The following is a 17,929-nucleotide window of genomic DNA, read 5'->3' as shown; positions in this document are numbered from 1 at the left end:
GGTGGAGCAACGCAAAGCCAGCAGTCAACATGAAGACGGCTGGGGAGGGACACAGCCTTAGGAGCTAGGGTTGCTTTTTGACTGAGCTAAGTGACCTTACTAGAGAAAACCAGGATTACAAAGGAATTTGAGAGCCTTCTGCTTCCCAGGGATGAGCACTACATTGATAGAGTGCCAGTTGTGCGTGTGTACATACACACACATGTACATTTCCAGGTGCCAGTCCACTAGGAGTGGGCCTCACTCTCCAAGGAAGCCTCAGCCTTCTCTGAGGCTACACTGAGCCTCCCTGACGAGTAGGCAGCCAACCCTGACTCATCTCAGAGTCGAGGGAGGCCTCCCTCAACCTGTGAAGCATTCGTATCCCATTTTAATTTGTTGCTTTTTGCCTCGACACAGGATAAAATAGAAACTATTTTTAAAAATGGCATATCCTTAGCACCTGCTCACAGTCCGAACAAGTGGCGAGTGAACAGGCTGGGCTTTGCAGTCAGCCCCTGGCAGGCATCCCTCGGAGGCCGATAGCCACTCGCCACTTCCTTTACTTTCAGCATCAACTTGCTCCTCTATCACAGTCAGTGTTCTCCGTGGTACCACTTCAGATATAATGTCCATAATGCTGGCTGTTATTATCCATACCTGAGCTGCAATTCCCATCTCCCCAACATGGGGGCAGGTGTTGGGTTGCCCTGCATCCCAAGTGGGAGTGTTAGTTCCAGCTGTTCCACTTCCCATCCAGCATCCTGCTAACGTATCTGGGAGGACACAGTCCTTGCGTATCTGCTACCAATGTGGGAGGCTCAGATGGAACCACAGGCACCCACCTTTGGCCTGGCCAAGTTCTTCACTGCTGCAGGCCTTGGAGGAGTGAATGAGTACATGGAAGAGCTCTTTCTTTTAAAAATAAAAACAAAGAGATCAAAGATTGAATCATGTCTGAAGACTTAGTTACTGAAGTACAAAGCACTGTCTTGGACAAACTTTTAAAGAGTAATTTTTTTTTATGCAAAAATATAACAGCTGAGGGCCACAAACAGTATAGCTGAAAACTCAAAGCAGTTAACATTTTAAAGAACTGGCTCCCCTTCTCTTCCATCAGCAGTCTAGAGCTCTGGGTCCCCCTTTGTACACTGCAGGAACTTGCCTTCCTCACTCTTAGAGTGGGAGCTGTCCAGCTGCTTATCCTCCAGCTTTCATCACTTCTGGCTAAGCTCACCAAAATTCCATTCTGGTTAAAAACTGCAAAAAAAGGTTTCCAATGAGAGTTGTCAATAGGTCTGACATATTCAGCAAATCGGTCACTACCACTTTTCTGACTCACATTCAATACTGCTAGCACTTGTTCCGTCGAGAGCAGCCATGAAGGAAGTTTTGGCAGTACTTTCCGAGTCCTCCACCTCTACACCACCTGCGCTGCTGGGCTAGCAGGGTCCATTAAGGTTTCACATGACAGCAGATGGTGTTCTGATCCGGGAGGGTCTTCCCACAGACACTGCAAGAGCAGCCTTCATCCTCCTTGTGAGAGCGCCGGACATGGCTGTCATGGGCCGCGTGTGATGCAAAAGATTTGCCACAGAACTTGCATTTGAAGGGCTTCTCTCCAGAGTGCTGCCTAATATGTGTGCGAAGTATGCTGGAGGCGGTGAACTTCTGCAAAGAGGACGGAAATAGTCAATTAAACAAAGGGGTTATGGGCTGGCATGGTGGCATCTCAGGTTACAGTAGAAAGGTAGATTACACTTACAGAGTGAAGGAGAGAGATATATTGTCTATCTTTTGGTTCACTATCCAAACAGCCACAGTGACTGGAGCTGACCTAATCTGAAGCCAGGAGATAGGAATCTCTCCTAGGTTTCCCAAAGGGTGCAGGATCCAAGGCTTTGGAGCATCCTCTACTGCCTTCCCAGGCCACAAGCAAGGAGCTGCATGGGGAAGTGGAACAGCCAGGACATGAAGCAGTGCCCAGATGTGATCCCAGAGCTTGCAAGGAGAGGATTTAGCCTTTGAGCCATTGTGCTGGACCTGTGGCTCTACTTTTGATCCAACTCCTTGCTAATGCATTTGGGAAAGCAGTGGACAAAGGCCTAAGCCCTGAGCTCTTTCACTCATGTAGGAGACTCACATGATGGTTTTTGTGTTTGGTTTTGTCCTGGCCTAGCTATGGCCATTGCAGTCATGTGGAAAGTGAACCAGCAGTCGGAAGATTTCTCTCTCTGCCGCTCCCTCTCTGTAACACTGCATTTCAAATAAACAAATCCGTGGATAAAACAGGGTCTTTGAAAAGTTCATGGAAAATAAGCATTAAGAAAAATAACATAGATTTCAAAAACTTGTACACTAAAAAAAAATTTTTTTAAAAAAAGATGTATTCATTTATTGGGAAGGCAGTAAGAGGGGGAGTGAAGCCCTCCATTCTGTTTTCACTCCCCAAATGGTCCCAATGGTCAGGGTTGGACCAAATGTAAGCAAGGAGCCCGAAAATCCATCCAGGTCTCCCGCAGGAGTGGCACAGACCCAAGCATTTTATGCTACCTTCTGCTGCTTTCTTAAACACCAACAAGAAAACAGTCCCAAGCAAGCTTTGAGCCTTGGTTGAGTTCATGCTTCTCAAGTCTACGTAATATCTGTGATTATTAGAGTCCTTTCTATTCGGATTGTTTCATGACGTGTACCCTGAATGCCAGCCTGAAAACAGGAGGTCCTATCTGGGGAGAGACACTGAGAATGGGCTGATAAACAGCTGACGCTTACTGAAAAGTTATCACAGGCCAGATCTCTTGCTTGAAAGCAACCAAGCTGGTGCAAGGCAGATCCTCTGAAGGCAGTTCTGCTTACCTTGGTGCAATACACACACTGGTATGGGCGGTCTCCAGAGTGCACGCGCAAGTGCTTGCTCAGGCTGGAAGACTGAGAGAAGCATTTCCCACATGTGGAGCACTGAGGGGAGAAAGAGATGCATGTCGAAATCACATGTTCCCTCACCAAGTCTCTTTTTCTCTCTCTTTTAAAAATATTTATATATCTTTATTGGAAAGGCATATTTACAGAGGGAGAAACAGAGACAGAGAGAAAGATCTTCCATCCGCTGGTTCACTCCCCACCCGCCACAACCAGAACCGAGCCAAACCAAAACCATGAGCCAGGAGCTTCTTTCGGGTCTCCCATGTGGGTGCAGGGTCCCAAGGAATTAGGCTGTACTATGCTGCTTTCCTAGGCCACATGCAGGGAACTTGATGGGAAGTGTGTGCAAGGTAAGGATTTTAGCCACTGTGCTACTACGCTGGGCCCCAGATTTATTCATTTTCATTTGAAAGGCAGAGTGAGAGAGGGGAGGAGAAGAGACAAAGCAAGGAGATCTCCAAATGGCTGCAATAGCTGGGATCAGGCCAGGCTCAACCCAGGAGCCAGGAGCTCCAGCCTGGTTTCCCAAATGTGTTTGGCAGGTGCTGGGGCCCAAGTACCAAAGAAGTAACCAGAACTGGGTGGCAGAGACAACAACCTTTATGAGTTATTGTACACTATTATCATATATTGGGTAAATGCCACAAAATAGGACATTGCAAAAAGAAAATATGGTACATCCATCTGATGTGGATATAGACATTGCTATTTTTATACTGGCTTTGTGATATATACTGTGGATTCAGAAAAGTAGTTTCATTGGGCTGAGCGCGGTAGCCTAGTGTTTAAAACAGAACTTAGTCTGCACGCCCGAGATCCCACATGGGTGCCCGTTCGTGTTCTGGCTGCTTTCCTCTTCTGGGTGCCTTCCTGTGGCCTGGGAAAGCAATAGAGGACAGATGGCCCAAAGCTTTGGGACCCTGTACCCACACTGGAGACCCAGAAGAAGCTCCTGGCTCCTGGCTTCAGTTCAGCTCAGCTCCAGCTGTTGTGGCTACTTGGGGAGTGAACCAGAGAATGGAAAATCTTCCTCTATCTCTCTGTTCTTTTAATCTACCTTTCTAGTAAAAGTAAATAAATCTTTTAGAAATATATAATAACATCACAGTCAGAAGGATCCCAAATATACCTACATATAAACAGGAGGAAAAAGCCTAAAATGGCTTAACTGCATCAGGTGCTTTCTATATATATTTTTCCTTCATAATTGCATGGACAATTATTTTCTCATACTTAAAAATTAAAATCTTACATAAGTTTATCAAATAACAACATAAAAGCTTTGGTTTCACTCTCAATCATACTAACACACACAGCTGTAAGTTCTTTGCACTTCAACTGTTTTCCACTTAAATGCAAATATTATACATGGCATATACATTTTAAATAGCATCATTCTATATCTATTCTGCAACTTGTTTAATATTCAGTAGTTTAATCCTGCTTCCCACAGGAATCAAACATTGCCTTTAGCTTTCACAACTCCGGCCTCACGGCCACCTGTCTGCCCTCCTGCAGGGCCAGGGAGGGAGGTGGCATGCAGTCAGTGGCTGCCAGTCACCTGCCCGCACTCACCTTGTGGGGCCGATGCTTCTCGTGCACGTGAAGGATATGGATCCGGAGCCGGTCCCGCTTCTCGAAGGACCGCTTGCAGAGGGAGCAGGGAAATTTCCTGTCGCCCTTGTCCACGCAGGGGGTGTACTTGAGGTGCTTATCTCTGTAGTATTTGTAGGCAAACACCTTTCCACATCTCTCACACTGGAAGCCTTCTGCAGACTCTGGCAAACATGGCAAAAGGGGGCAGGGTTACATAACAGCGACTTTCCCAGCTTCTCTTTCGTATCAAAGCCTTCATGCCCGATGCCTAGCCTCGACAATGACCAAGTCACAGCCACTTCTCCTTTCCCTTGTATCACCTCCATAGTGGGTTGTGTTGTGTTAAGACTTCATTTATTTACTTGAAAGGCAGAGTTACAAAGGGAAAGGGAGTGACAGCGAGGTACAATGTGTTACTTTAATACTCATCTATCACTTGGTTCACAAACACTGAACCTCAAACTGTAATGTTTGGAAGATGACTTTTTAGAAAGCACAGCCAAGACACCATCGTCATCTCTAAATAAAAACCCAAAAAACCCCCCAAATTGACCCCTTAACAAAAATATCTGTCAGCCAGTGTGGTATGCCCCGAAGCTGAAGCTGGGAGCCTAGACTTTCTCCACGTGGGTGGCAGGAGGCAGGGGGCAGCCCAAGCACTGCAGCATGAGCCACCGGCTGCTGTGCCCCAAGATGCACATTAGCAGGAAATGCTGCATTCAACGCCCTGCGGTGTGCTCATGTTACAAGCAGCAGGTTCAACTCCTGTGCAACAACACCTGCCTGCCTCTCTGCAAGCCCTTCCTTTTTCCCCTGAAACGCACTCGACTCAGCTCTTCTTCCAGCAGCTAAGGGCACTGCACCCCTCATTTCACTCCTGCCCATCACAGGTTGTGCAAGGTTAAGGGCCTCAGACTTTGCCCCCCTTTAAGATCAGCCTGGACTCTCCTGTTCAAAGCACTCACCAGGACATGCTGCCTTCCCAGTACTGTTTCTCCTGTTTACAATTCATGGTAAAGACTTTAGGGCTTCCCTCTTCACATGTACATTAAGGGCAGGGGTTGGGGGAGAGGCCAGAGGGCTCCTTCACTTCCCTAACACACGCTTGAATTCTAATATACGGTTTCCAGTTTCTCACGAAGCGACAGTCGGGCCCAAGAAAAGCTTGTTTTCAAAGGATATGTGTTTGTGTGATGGGAGGAGGGAAAGTTAGGGAGGGTGTGGGCGGGCTCTAGCCCAGGACATCTCAGATCCAGAGGTGTCTATGTGTTGGGGGAACCAGGAGAGGACAAAAGCACCCCTGCGGATGCTACCCTGGATTCCAGAGGATAAAGTGGCTTTGACTATGAATGTCCCACTGGGACCCCATTGTCTGCCGGCAGAGAGGGACAAGAGCTCAGGGTGAGTATATGCAAGAATCTGTAGATAGAAATCTTTTAAGCATCAAGCCAGCAGGGAAGCTGTCCATCAGGGACTTTTGTTAGTTGACAATTACATCCCTGGCACATTTAACAGGTGGCTAAGGAAAGAAACCCTTCATTAAGTAAATAACTAAGCAGGCAACAGCCAGCCCTGGGAGGATCAGGCACCCAGCTCTGTCTATCACTTTCATTGAGGTGCTTAATTCCCTCAGAATCCCCCTGGTGGGGCTGCTTCTAGCTTAGAGCTACAACTGCCCTGGATGGGTCAGAAATACTGGGCCTTCCTGCTTTCTGGTGTGTGTGTGTGTGTGTGTGTGTGTGTGTGTGGAGTGCTACAAAACAGGGTCAGAAATGAACAAGATGAAGCATTGAAGCACACCAGAGTTTAGAGTAAGAGTTCAACAGTTTGTGTAAGAACCATTTAGGCAGAAGTCAGTCAGAAATCTTTACTAATTAAGCTTCAGCAGCTTTTCTGCTCAGGTCAGAGGAAATGTATCTTAATCTCATTTTATCTCTTTCCCCTTTCTCTCTCCCTATCTCAGTCAACTACTGTTTTTCATCCAGGGAGCCTCAACAACCGATAGGGATACTTTCGGTCCAAACCTGGTTTAATTTGCCAAGGATTAAGAGTTGTTCCAGATCGCAGATCACAGCTATTAGGGGGAAAAAAAGCTTTATCTTTGCATTCCACACTTCCACCCCCAAAACACATACACACACTTGCATTTTCAAATATCCCGCCCACATAGAGTCCAAAGCCTTCCCTCCCTACTGGGTCAGACTTTGAAGGGCAGCCCACCATTCACAGCAGTAGAGGGCAAATGAAGTGACAGAATTCTTTGCAATAAATCAAGGTGTACTCAGCTTTCTTTCCACATATTGGCCAAAAGACACACGCTGTCAGCTCAAGGCCAAAAGCATCAGATGTCATCTTTGCAAAGGTGGTGCGAGTTGGGCTTCCCGGGTGGATGGTTATGATCCCTCATCCCTGATTGAGATCTTGGATATCTGCATTTGATTCCATGTCAGTAACATATCACTTACTTCATTATTCTACTATTGAGCATTTACTTTGTGAGTTTCCATGAATATGGATGGTGCTATAATAAAAATTCTCACATGCAAAATTTTTTTCCTCTTGGGCAAGTTCCTTCCTCTCTCCCTCGTTGAAGACTTAATGAGCACTCCAATATGGGATGCCAATTCCAGGGGCGATTTAATCTGCTGTACAGCCCGCGCCCTTTACCTGCATATTTCCTTGGCCTTGGCTTCTCTGCTCTCTGAAATTGGGGAGTTGCATCCCACTGTGCTGAATCCTCTTACTTTACCCCATCCCAAAGCAGCCTGACCCAATTCAGTTGCAGCTCTTACCCACCCCTTCAGTTCACAATGGCATCCAGAGGCATGGAATGTTCAGAATTGCTCTCCAGCCTAAGGGTTAAGCATAGGAAGCAGACAGCAGCCCGCCAAATACTGCCAGGTGTTAGGAATTCAGGTTAGGCTTCTTTACCTGGCGCTCGGCATCTCTGAGATCATAACAATGGTCTTTTCTATCCGACTACACATGTGACAACAGTTTACATTATCTTGTCCCTCCCATTGGATGACTAGTCCCCAGAATTTTTTTTTTAAAGATTTATTTTTTTATTTGAAAGTCAGATATATAGAGAGGAAGATCTTGTGTCCAATGATTCACTCCCTAAGTGACAGCAATGGATGGAGCTGAACCAATCTGAAGCCAGGAGCCCAGAGCCTTTTCTGGGTCTCCCACGTGGGTGCAGGGTCCCAAGGCTTTGGGCTGTCCTCGACTGCTTTTCCAGGACACAAACAGGGAGCTGGAGGGGAAGCTGGGCTGCCGGGACTAGAACCGGTGCCCATATGGGATCCCAGGCGTACAAGGAGAGGACTTTAACCACTATGCTACCACGCTGGGCCTGAGTCCCCAGAATTTTATATGTACAAAAGTTACTTGCCGGGCCCATAACATATAGGAGTTGGTTTGTGCTCCAGCTGCTGTACTTCCAATCCAACTCCCTGCTTATGTGCTTGAAAAAGCAGCCCAAGACGGTCCACATGTTTGGGCCCACGCTCCTACAGGGGAGACCTGGTAGCAGCTTCCGACTCCTGATTTCAGACCTCCCCAGCTGCAACCACGGGGCCACTTGGGGAGTGAACTTATGGATGGAAGAGCCCTGTCTCTAAATTCTGCCTTTCTAATAAACAAATAAGGGCCGGCGGCGTGGCCTAGCGGCTAAAGTCCTCCCATGTAGGCGCCGGTTCTAATCCCAATTCCGGCAGTTCCACTTCCCATTCAGCTCCCTGCCCCAAGCCTTGGGATCTGCACCCATGTGGGAGACCTGGAGAAGTTCCTGGCTCCTGGCTTCGGATCAATGCAGCACCGGCCGTTGTGCTCACTTGGGGAGTGAATCATCGGATGGAGCTCTGTATATCTGACTTTCCAATAAAAATAAAACTTAAAAAAATTAATATGCTATCAACAGATGAAAGCTAAACAGAATAGTCACATGTTAAAAAAAATAACAAATAAATGCATCTAAAAAAAAATCACATGGAGAACTTGCTTCAAATGCCATTTCCAGAGACAATCCTCAAGGTGAGCTGGGGTCCTCTAGCTCCTTGCTGCCCCGATGTAGTCCAGTGACAGCAGTATGGACACAGCATTCGGCACAGCAGCCGAAGCTCACCTCCGCTACCGGAAGACCTGGATTCAAGTGCCAGCTCTACTCTTGATTCCTGCCTACTGCCAAATCCACTCCTGGGGGGCAGCAGATGACGGTTCAAATGGTTAGGTACTGGCCAGTCACATACATGGAAACAGGAGCCCAGTCCAGTGTTTCCCAGACTTGACCGAGACCCGCACTAAGAATCACATTTCATGTACTGACACATGCATCCGTTGGAAATGAAAACTAGACACACAACGCTTCCTGTTTCTTACGGGATTCCAATCAGCTTTTCTGTTCTACTTTTATTCTGCCACCCTCCCCGACAATCCACCATCTGAAAAACGCTGCCCTTGTCCTTTGAGTATGTCAATCATGGCAGCCTGAGCAGAAACATAACAGCAAGGTGGCCGAGCTAAGGCACCGGTGACAGCCATGCATTTCACATTCCTTTTATTCTTGAGGGGGTGAAGGCGTAGGAAACAAAACTTCTTACAGGAAAACTTTGGCAGGTGTGGAAAGGTGAGCGCCTCTTTCATCTTCAGTGCAGTCTCCACACAAGCTACGCATCAGCCATCAGGGGTGAGGACCTGGCGAGGACCAGCGCGTCCTGCCAGCGGGAGGCCCTCCTGAGGCAGGCAAAGCAGTGCACTCACCTTCCACGGTCGCAGCAGGCTGCCTGCCCTTCTCGGTGAGCTGCAGATTTACAGGAATGTCCAGGAACTTCTCGTAGCAGTCTCCATACCACACAAGGAGCTCTTGGTTCTGGCAGATCTCCTTGCAGCTCTCATAAAAGATCTGCCCCTGGTACTGCACTGCAACCAGGTTCTGCTCCTCGGGGAAGCGGGCGCAGTTGACGTAGGACATCCAGTTCCCGGTCCCTTTTCCATCTATGAAGTGGCTTAAATGGCCGTCTTCAAAGATCTGAGGGAAGTAAAAGCAGCCTGAAATGAATTGCGTCTCCCTCTTAAGAGAATATTTAGTAAAAATCTATAAAACTTACATGAGAGGCCACCACAGATGTCTGTAATCGCTCTAAGCAGTATATAAATCCACTTAAGCCTAAATAGATTTCCTAGCTTGAGGACGTGACGTTGAGGGAGTGCGCTCGAGTCCTGGTTTTATCTCTCTTTTTTTTTGGGAACCCTAAGTTTCTGCATTAAGCACATGCTAATTTCATAAGCAAGACTAAAGGAAATAAACAAAACAGAGATCTTACGTGATTCCTCCTCTGAAAGACAATCTGTTAGTTTTGTATTCTATCCCATTTAGTTTTCAGCCACACTTTCTTCTTTGCTGGAGAGTTCACTGTCTCCCAGCAACACAGTCTGCATAGCCCGAATTTCAGACTCGTTTCCTAGACTAGCTTCCTAGGAGAAACTAAGGATCAAGGGTCTTGTACATTTCAAAGTATCTGACACATTCTGACAATCTTTAATCCCAGCAGCACAGCCCACACCCCTTAGGTAATTTAAGGCATGTGGGTCCTTAAAAAAATCCCTGGCTAATTTCAGAGGCAAACAATACAGAATCCTAAAGTTTTGCTTTTCATTTCCTTTGGCATACTTTCAGAACTTTACAATGTCAAAACATTGGGTTTGATCTATAACAAAAACACAACCTACTCAATTCTTCAGGACACATTCTAGGCTAGTCTTCCCAGACTCAATGACTTGGGGCACTGCCGAGCACAGCATCCACACATGCTGACCACTGTCCCCTAGAATGGGACACCTGCTGCTTTTCCCCTTACAGACAACACCAAGAGCCCAGGACATACCCCGGTGTCCCCCACACTCACCTCCCACATCACAGAATTGTCCATGTGGGTCTTCACTTCACTGGTGTTGACCATTTTGCCCTGAAAGGGCCCAAATCTGACTCCCTTGGCAATGAATCCACTGCAGAACACCCCGAAGTGTGGCACCTCGCCAAGCATCGTCTGCAGAAGGCACAGACCTAGAGCAAGCCCAAAGCGGTAAAGAAGAATGAGTAAGGCCACCTGCACCAGTTCCGTACAAGAAACCCAAGCGAGAGCGCTTGCCCACCTTCTGGAAGTTGAAGAGATTCCTTGTCCAGAGCTTGAGGAAGCGAATCAGACCCTAGAGACAGCAAAAACAATTTTTTTTTCAATCAAAATTATGAAATACTATTAAAGCGGAATCCTCCTTACCCCATCTAGCCACTGTCTGTTTCCCCGGCTCCTTTCAAGGAGCTTTTCATGTGTGACACTCCCAATAACCCTAGGCAGGCTATTTTGCAAACTTAAGGAACTTGAGAATCGGCTAATCTAAGGGACTTGAGCACCAGAGATAATGCTGAACCAAGGTGGGGCTGGGTGGCTAAGCTGGGGCCCCAGGTGTGACTATCTAAGGTAGAGCTGCCCCTAATGGCATCTAATGGCAGCCACAAGCCCACCCAAGCGCGTCTGTCCACGGTGCGGGGAAAAGCAACTCAAGAGTCCTGCAGTTAAGCCAGGCTTCTTAGAGAGCATGGCTTCCATCGACTCTTACAAAACCAACAGACAGCGCAGACTTCAGATCCTCCTGGCCCTGCTCCCCGTCCCTCCCCCTTCTATCTCCCCCCCCCCCCAACCAATTAAGTTCCCGACAGCCTGGGCTCCCTTTACCAGAGCTAGGGCTTCCTGTGGGGGTCAGGACTCCGGAAATGGCAAGCTGTAGCAAACTTGGGTGCTCCAAGCTGGGAGTAATCCCATAGAGAACGAAGTGCAGGTCTTCCTCGGTGAAGTGGAAACGGTCAGGCGATTTCCGCTCCAGGTTCAGGATTTTGGGGTCATCCTCAGACCGTTTCGCCGGGGAGCGAGACGCTACGGAAGATGTCTTCAGTCCCGTAGGGACCACGGACGCCTGGGCAGGCGTCGCTACGGGGTCGGGTCCACTGGAGCGAGGGGCGCCGTCGTTGCGGGCCGAGTTGTCACCGCTGGACCCCGGGTACTCACCGCTGCTGCTCAGGAAGTGTGGCACTTCCCCGGGGAGCGGGGCAACTGAATACCAGTGCGGCAATTTGCCGTACCAGGGCATGCCATAAAGGGGTTCCCGCTGTAGGGCCAGGGTGGGGTTCAGCAAAGGAGGTGCCGTCCGAAAGGGGAAGGAGGGTATGGCCTGGGGCGCAGGCACGGAGCCATCCAGCTGCGGGAAAGGTTGCAAGTCCTCCGCCGCGGCCAGGGCGCTCCTGAAGGAGCCGTAGGCGGCAAAAGGCTCGTAGTAGGCAGCCAGGTACTGGGAGCTGACCTGGAGCCTCTCGGCTGGGTAGCACACCTGCTCCTGGAGCTCGGTCTCAGCGGGCGCTCGCAGAGCCATCCTCGGGCCGGTGAGCTAGGAGGGTCTGCCGAGAGAAACCAGCCGGGCTGAGTGCTCGCCTCCCCGGGGAACCTCCCGTCTGCCGGCGGCCGCCGCCACCCACCAACCCCAGGTCGAGGAACTGGATAAATTCCACCCAATTCGACCCCGCCTGTCTAAAAAAAAAAAAATCAAGCAACCAAAACAACACAGCAGAAACAGTAAACGTAAATAGCCCCAAACGAAAATCCGCCAGCATGCCCGCCGACTCCAAGTTCGAAGTTAGTGTCACCTTCGCCTTCCCTCTCCACACCCGCCGGGACCCAGCGCGGCCGGTCTCCAACACCCGCTCCCTACCTTTCGCCCCTAACCCGGCTCCTGCAAAACCTAGTGCAAGTTCCCTACCCTTCGCCTTCTCCGTCCAACAAGACTTTTTGAAGGGAGGGTGGGAGAGTCGGCTCCAGCCACCTGACCTTCCCCCACCCAGGGATGGGGCGGGGAGCCAAGCGCGAGACTCCCGGGGGGCTACGGAGCAGGAAGCCGCTGCAGGCGCCCCGGAAGGGAAGAGCAAGGACGGCGCGGAGAGAGGCGGCTCTGCAAGCCCACGTCGGCCCCTGCGGGCTCCGAGCCGCGGCTGCCCCGAGGGGAGCCGGCGCCACCTCCCGCTCCCCCGGGGGAAACGCAGCTGCCCGCGCGGCCCGAGCCCCGCCGCAGCCCCCAAGTGCATCACCGACTCCAGTCGTCCCACCTGGGGAGTGGGGAAGCCTAGGGTCGCTTCTCCGGAGTCGGGGTCCTAGCCCCGATGAGGAGGTCGTTTCATGGATTCGCAGCCGAGGAAGGAAGCCCCTTCCAGAGGGGCAGCAGGTCCTGTGGGCAAGATCAATGAGCCCAATAAGATAACTCGGCAGGGTCGTGACTCAAGAAATTAAAGAACACGGGGTCAGGAGCAGAGGTCAGCCACATGTGCGTGGCTGCGGTGTGGAGCCTCGGGAGGCGCCCAGCTCCCCGGGCTTTTCTCCGACCTCAAGTATCACCGAGACACGGAAGAGGAGGCAAAAGCACCACGCGGGTGGAACTGCGCCCTGGAAGCCGTCGGCCAGCGTGGGAGCTCTCCCCGGGCGCGCCCCGCCGAGCACCTACCTCGGAGCGCACGCCAGCCGGGCCTCGGTCACCCGGGCGCAGGCTCCGGACCGGTGGGCTGCGGGCGAGCCCCGAGGGCTGAGCCGGGCTTAAGAGGGCGGCTGGACGGGCGGGGCACGCGGAGGACGGCGAGGGTGTGCAAGGGACCCGGGCCACGCGGGTCCCCAGCTCCGTCTTCTCCCCGCCCATCGCAGCCATTGGCCGGAGAGAGCTCCATTCGCCCCGGGATCCCCGGAGGTCGCCCACCCGACGCGCTCCAGGACCCTGGTGGAGGGCGCTCGCCGCCAGCTTTCCAGGACAGGCTCTGCTGCCGCTCGGGGCTGGAGGGATGGAGAGCCAAGCGCCGGACACGGCCACCTCCCGAGAAGCCTCTCTGAGCACGCACGCACCCTAAGCAACCCTGGACTTTCTGGGTCCGGAGAGCCGAGCCTGCTGGAAGGCGGCGGCAGAAGGCGTCCGACGTCCCAGAGACCGGGCGAGGAGCCGGGCGCCCAGCTGAGGACAGCGGCGCCTCGCGGATCGGCTGCTGGAGACCCTCGACGCTTCGGATCCGAGGGTCGGGCGTCACCTCCTAAGTGGCCTTCAAAGGCCGCGGAGAGTCCACCGCGCCGCCGCCACCATCGCGGTCCTGAGCTCTGGAAACTTCGGGGAAGGTTCGCGACCGGACGCGCAGGGCGCTGAAATATCCGAGATCCAGACCCAGACCCGGCGATCAACGACTGCATTTTTTTTTATTACTTTTTTTAATTGTTATTAACATTGTATTATGTGATACAACGACTGCATTTTTATTCGCTGCGCGGGCCATCTAAGTAGAGAAAAGAGCGCTTAATTCCATTCACATTCACAGGGGAAGCACCTGGGGAGGGGTGACTCGCCGCTGCGCCAGGTGACCTTGGCCCGGACCTTTCGCCACCTCTGCCACTGCTTCCTCTTCGCCGGAGGGCGCGGCTGGGAGAGCGGGAGAGCGCGGCGCCTGCAGCCCGGTGGCCGAGGGAACGCGCCCACCCGGCGGGGACGGCGGCCGCCACCTTCCTGCTAGGTCCCCGGGAACCCTGCAGCGTCAGCCCGCCGGGCGGCCACGAGGTGGGAAAGCGCCGGACCCCGAGGCCCTGGAGGATGTCAGCTGCGAAGGCAGGTGTATTTTCTCAGCCGAGATAGCGTGACGGAGAGCTCTGATCTCCTGTCCCTGTTGTAAGACCTTGGCTTCGACACTGGTCTGAAGAAGTGAGGAACTCGAATGGAATCTTGCTCCCCTGGGACCCGGTCCTTTACTGTGGCTTCCTTCCTGCTCTCGGGCTCTCTCACCTGTAGGATTTAGAGTGTTTTGGGACACGTGGATGGTCCCTGGGGGATTAGTGTCTCTGGAGCACAATTTTTCAAAGCCTTCTAGGGCTGTAGCCTCTCTTAATAACATGAACGTTATTTTATAGTCTTGTTCTGCAAAGAATACAGATTTTATGTAGCAAATTTGAATTCTAGTTTGCTTACGTGGTTTTTAAAAATACATAAAATACAAGCCAAGGCTTGCTCAGCAGACTAATCCTTTTCCTGCTGGTGCCGGCATCTTATTTGGGCTCCAGTTGTGTCCTGGATGCTGTACTTCTGAACCAGCTCCCTGCAAACGAGCTTTTGTTTTTCTGCAACTCAAGTAACTAGTTATAGCTCCCACTGATGTGTGCGTTAACTATTCCCTATCATTACTGAATGCACGGAACAAAACTTCAGTTTTTGGATCTGTTTTTTTTGGTTGTTATTGTTTTTTTAAAGATTTATTTGTTTTTATTGGAAAAGCAGATCAGATTTACAGAGAGAAAGAGCATCCGTCGATCCACTGGTTCACTCCCCAACTGCCAATCCCAAGCCAGGTGCCTTGAGCCTCTTCCAGGTCTCCCACATGGATACAGGGTCCCAAGGCTTTGGGCTGTCTTCTGCTGCTTTCCCAGGCCACAGGTAGGAGGCTGGAAGGGAAGTGGGGCTGCCGCTGGGGTTAGAATTGGCACCCATGTGGGATCCCAGCCCACGCAAGGTGAGGACTTCAGTTACTAGATTATTGTGCCAGGCCATGTCTTACTCCTTCTTGTTCCTGGGACAAGGGGTCTGTCACAGGACAGGCACCATTCAACCCAAGCAGACCAACTGGCTTGGCTGGTTGACAGAAACCAGTGCTCATCAGAAGTTCCAGAACTGTCTGGGAACATGAGCAGCTTGGCCACGGGCCACAAAGGCACCTTGAGAAGCTGTGTCAGGCACCCAAGGGCTTGGACCTTCTGCTGCCTCAGAAGATCTGCCTGCTGCCTCTGTGTGTCCACTTCTAATCTCTGTGATGCCCATTCATAACAGTGTAATTCACAATAGCAAAGGCATGGAAATAACCCCAATGCCTCCTGAAAGAGGAATGGCTAAAGAAACGGGGGAGCCCAGCACAGTAGCCTAGTGGTTAAATCCTTGTCTTGCCTGCATATGATCGCATATGATCACCACTTTGTATCCCTGCTGCCCCAGTTATGATCCAGACGCCTGCTTGTGGCCTGGGAAAGCAACAGCGGATGGACCAAAGCCTTGGACTCTGCAACCATGTGGGAGACCTGGAGGAAGCTCCTGGCTTCAGATCAGCTCAGCTCCAGCCATTATGGCCACTTGGGGAGTGAACCAGTAAACAGAGGATCTTTCTTTCTATATCTTCCTCTCTCTGTAAACTGCCTTTCCAATAAGAATAAATGAATACACACACACACACACACACACATATTTTAAATAGGATAAGGCATTTTTTTTTTAAGTACATCACCTCCAAGGGATACTACTAAGCAATTAAAAAGAATAAAATTCTACCATTGGCAGCAAAGTGGTCTTGAATTGAGACCATTATGCTCAGTGAAATAAGCCAGACACAAAAGGACAACTACTGTTTTCTGTGATATAAGGCAACCTTCATGGAAAATATAAAACAAATAGACATACAAACATATACATATATTTTCATAAATTAATTGCGTAATGAAAGCTAGCATACCAGGAAGTGAAGACACATTACAGTATGTATCTTTACTCCCAAATAAAAGGAAGACTCCCAATGAAACCGTTAAATACACCTGGACAATTTGATGCTGGATTTGCTACCATTGCCTGTGCCCACAATGCCATGACACACTTAAGTAGCAGAATGCTGAATCTGCGACTGCTGCTGCTGCCGTATTACTGTAATATGGAGGAACATGGTATGGGGGTGAAATGGGGAGGGAGAAAAGGAAGGAGTCCCTACACCTACAAATCTGTATCGTGGGGCCTAGTGTGATGGCCCAGTGGCTAAATCCTCACCTTGCACTTGCTGTGATCCCGTAAGAGCAGCAGTTCATGTCCTGGCTGTTCCACTTTCCCTGCACCCGCGTGGGAAACCTTGAAGAAGCTCCTGGCTCGTGGCTTCGGATCGGCTCAACTTGGCTGTTGTGACCACTTGGGAAGTCAATCAGAGGATGGAAGATTTTTCTCTGTGTCTCTTCTTTGTGTAAACCTGACTTTCCAATACAAAGAAATAAATCTTAAGAAAAAAAACTATATCATGGAAAATAAGAATTTTTTTAAAAAGACCAGGAGGAAGAGAAAGATATTCCCTATTTCCATGCTGTAACTATTCAGGAGTTTCTATATGGTATTATAAGGTGTGGAAAACAATTCAAGGAAAATTTTCAGAAAGGGAGGGAAAAAAACCCCACTGTTCTCTACATCCATACTTCTCGAAACTATTTCTGAATTGAAGTAAGATGATTTATTGCAATCAATTCATATAAATGACATGTGTAACGTAATGCTAACTAAAAATGGGGGCGTGGGACCAGAGAAGGTAAAAAGCAGCCCTACAGTCTGACAGGCCAAACCTGGCAAGGCTCGAGTGCCAGGTAGACCAGGAGAAGGGAGTGGTGAGAGTTACCGCATGGCACATATCATTTGGTTCAGCTGAGGCTTTGGGGGCAGATGGACAGGATAGAGAACGCCCTTAGAGAACTAGGGAGCAGTGTGCTGAACCTGTTCTCAAAAAATAAATCAACAAAACTCCAGTCCCTTGGGAGTGAACCTGGAGTTCCGGCTCTTAGCCCTGCTCCATCAGTCACTTGATCCGCCCCCTTTCCCTTCTTCTGACAACAGCAGCCCAGGTGCTGCGTGCTGCTGGCTGCCTCCACCTCTGTTGACCGTCTTCATTGCTTCAAAGTGATGACCTTGTCTACTTCCCTGCTGTAGCTGTCCCCAGCGGGCAGTTTGTTCCTTTTTTAAAAGTCATCCCTGGAAGCTGCCGTCCACTTTGAGCTGCGCCACAAGCTCTACGCTCCTCTGTAAGTCAAGCAGCAGTTCTGCTTTTCTCCGACCAGGGAAGGGGACTCTGCTTCTGCGGTGGGTGCCAGGAGCTGCTTGGCTGTTCTGCCTTGCTGGCATTGCCAGTGCTCAGTCCTGGCTACCATTCCCACTTAACAGTTGCTGCTGCTGAAGAGGTAAGTCAGTAGCAGTCAGCAGAGGTTTTTGATTTGGTCACCGGTGATGTTGGTCAAGAGTTTCATCTCTACTGGGACCCAGTAACATGCAAGCAATGGTTTCTCAGCCTGGTTCCACTCCTCTGCCAGGGATGCCACAGCCTTGTTCCAGAACCCAGGAACCTGTGAGCTGATTCTTCCACTGGGGCTCACCCCCAACTCCACACTGTGCTTTCATCCTTGACTCCTGTAACCACCACAGGGACTGAGATCAGACGGTCCATGGCCTGGCCCCGTGGGAAAGGCCCCTTGAGTTGTATCACCTGGTGTGGAAGGTGGAACACCATGGTCCTCCAAGTGGAGTATTGCCTTCAGAACATAGAGAGCTCTCCTGGTGCTAGGCTCCCTGATGTGAGATAACA

General features: G+C 50.4%; 1 protein-coding gene across 1 annotated transcript; it reads right to left on the bottom strand.

Annotated features, from left to right (window-relative positions):
- Positions 1-1,434: 1,434 nt before the first annotated feature.
- PRDM14 (PR/SET domain 14) lies at positions 1,435-11,922 on the bottom strand. The gene is made up of 7 exons (XM_040993154.1): positions 11,232-11,922; positions 10,651-10,704; positions 10,404-10,561; positions 9,259-9,526; positions 4,477-4,679; positions 2,836-2,937; positions 1,435-1,650 (listed from the first exon to the last, which is right to left on the bottom strand). The coding sequence occupies exons 1-7, from the start codon at positions 11,920-11,922 to the stop codon at positions 1,435-1,437; spliced, it is 1,692 nt and encodes a 563-aa protein (XP_040849088.1).
- Between the last annotated feature and the right edge of the window lie 6,007 nt (positions 11,923-17,929).

Source organism: Ochotona curzoniae, unplaced genomic scaffold (assembly GCF_017591425.1).
Source record: "Ochotona curzoniae isolate NIBS_2020 unplaced genomic scaffold, NIBS_Ocur_1.0 contig_1071, whole genome shotgun sequence".
NCBI classification, from domain to species: domain Eukaryota; kingdom Metazoa; phylum Chordata; class Mammalia; order Lagomorpha; family Ochotonidae; genus Ochotona; species Ochotona curzoniae.
The sequence above is the reverse complement of the archived record's forward strand: the minus strand, read 5'-3'. Positions and strand labels throughout refer to the sequence as shown.

Bases quoted from the DNA above. Each gene is read 5' to 3' on its own strand.
- PRDM14 (XM_040993154.1), bottom strand. From the start codon at position 11,922: ATGGCTCTGCGAGCGCCCGCTGAGACCGAGCTCCAGGAGCAGGTGTGC. The intron at 9,527-10,403 runs GTGAGTGTGGGG...TACTTCCCTCAG, and splicing joins ACAATTCTGTGATGTGGGAG to ATCTTTGAAGACGGCCATTT. The intron at 2,938-4,476 runs GTGAGTGCGGGC...TTCTCCCCTCAG, and splicing joins AGAAGCATCGGCCCCACAAG to TGCTCCACATGTGGGAAATG.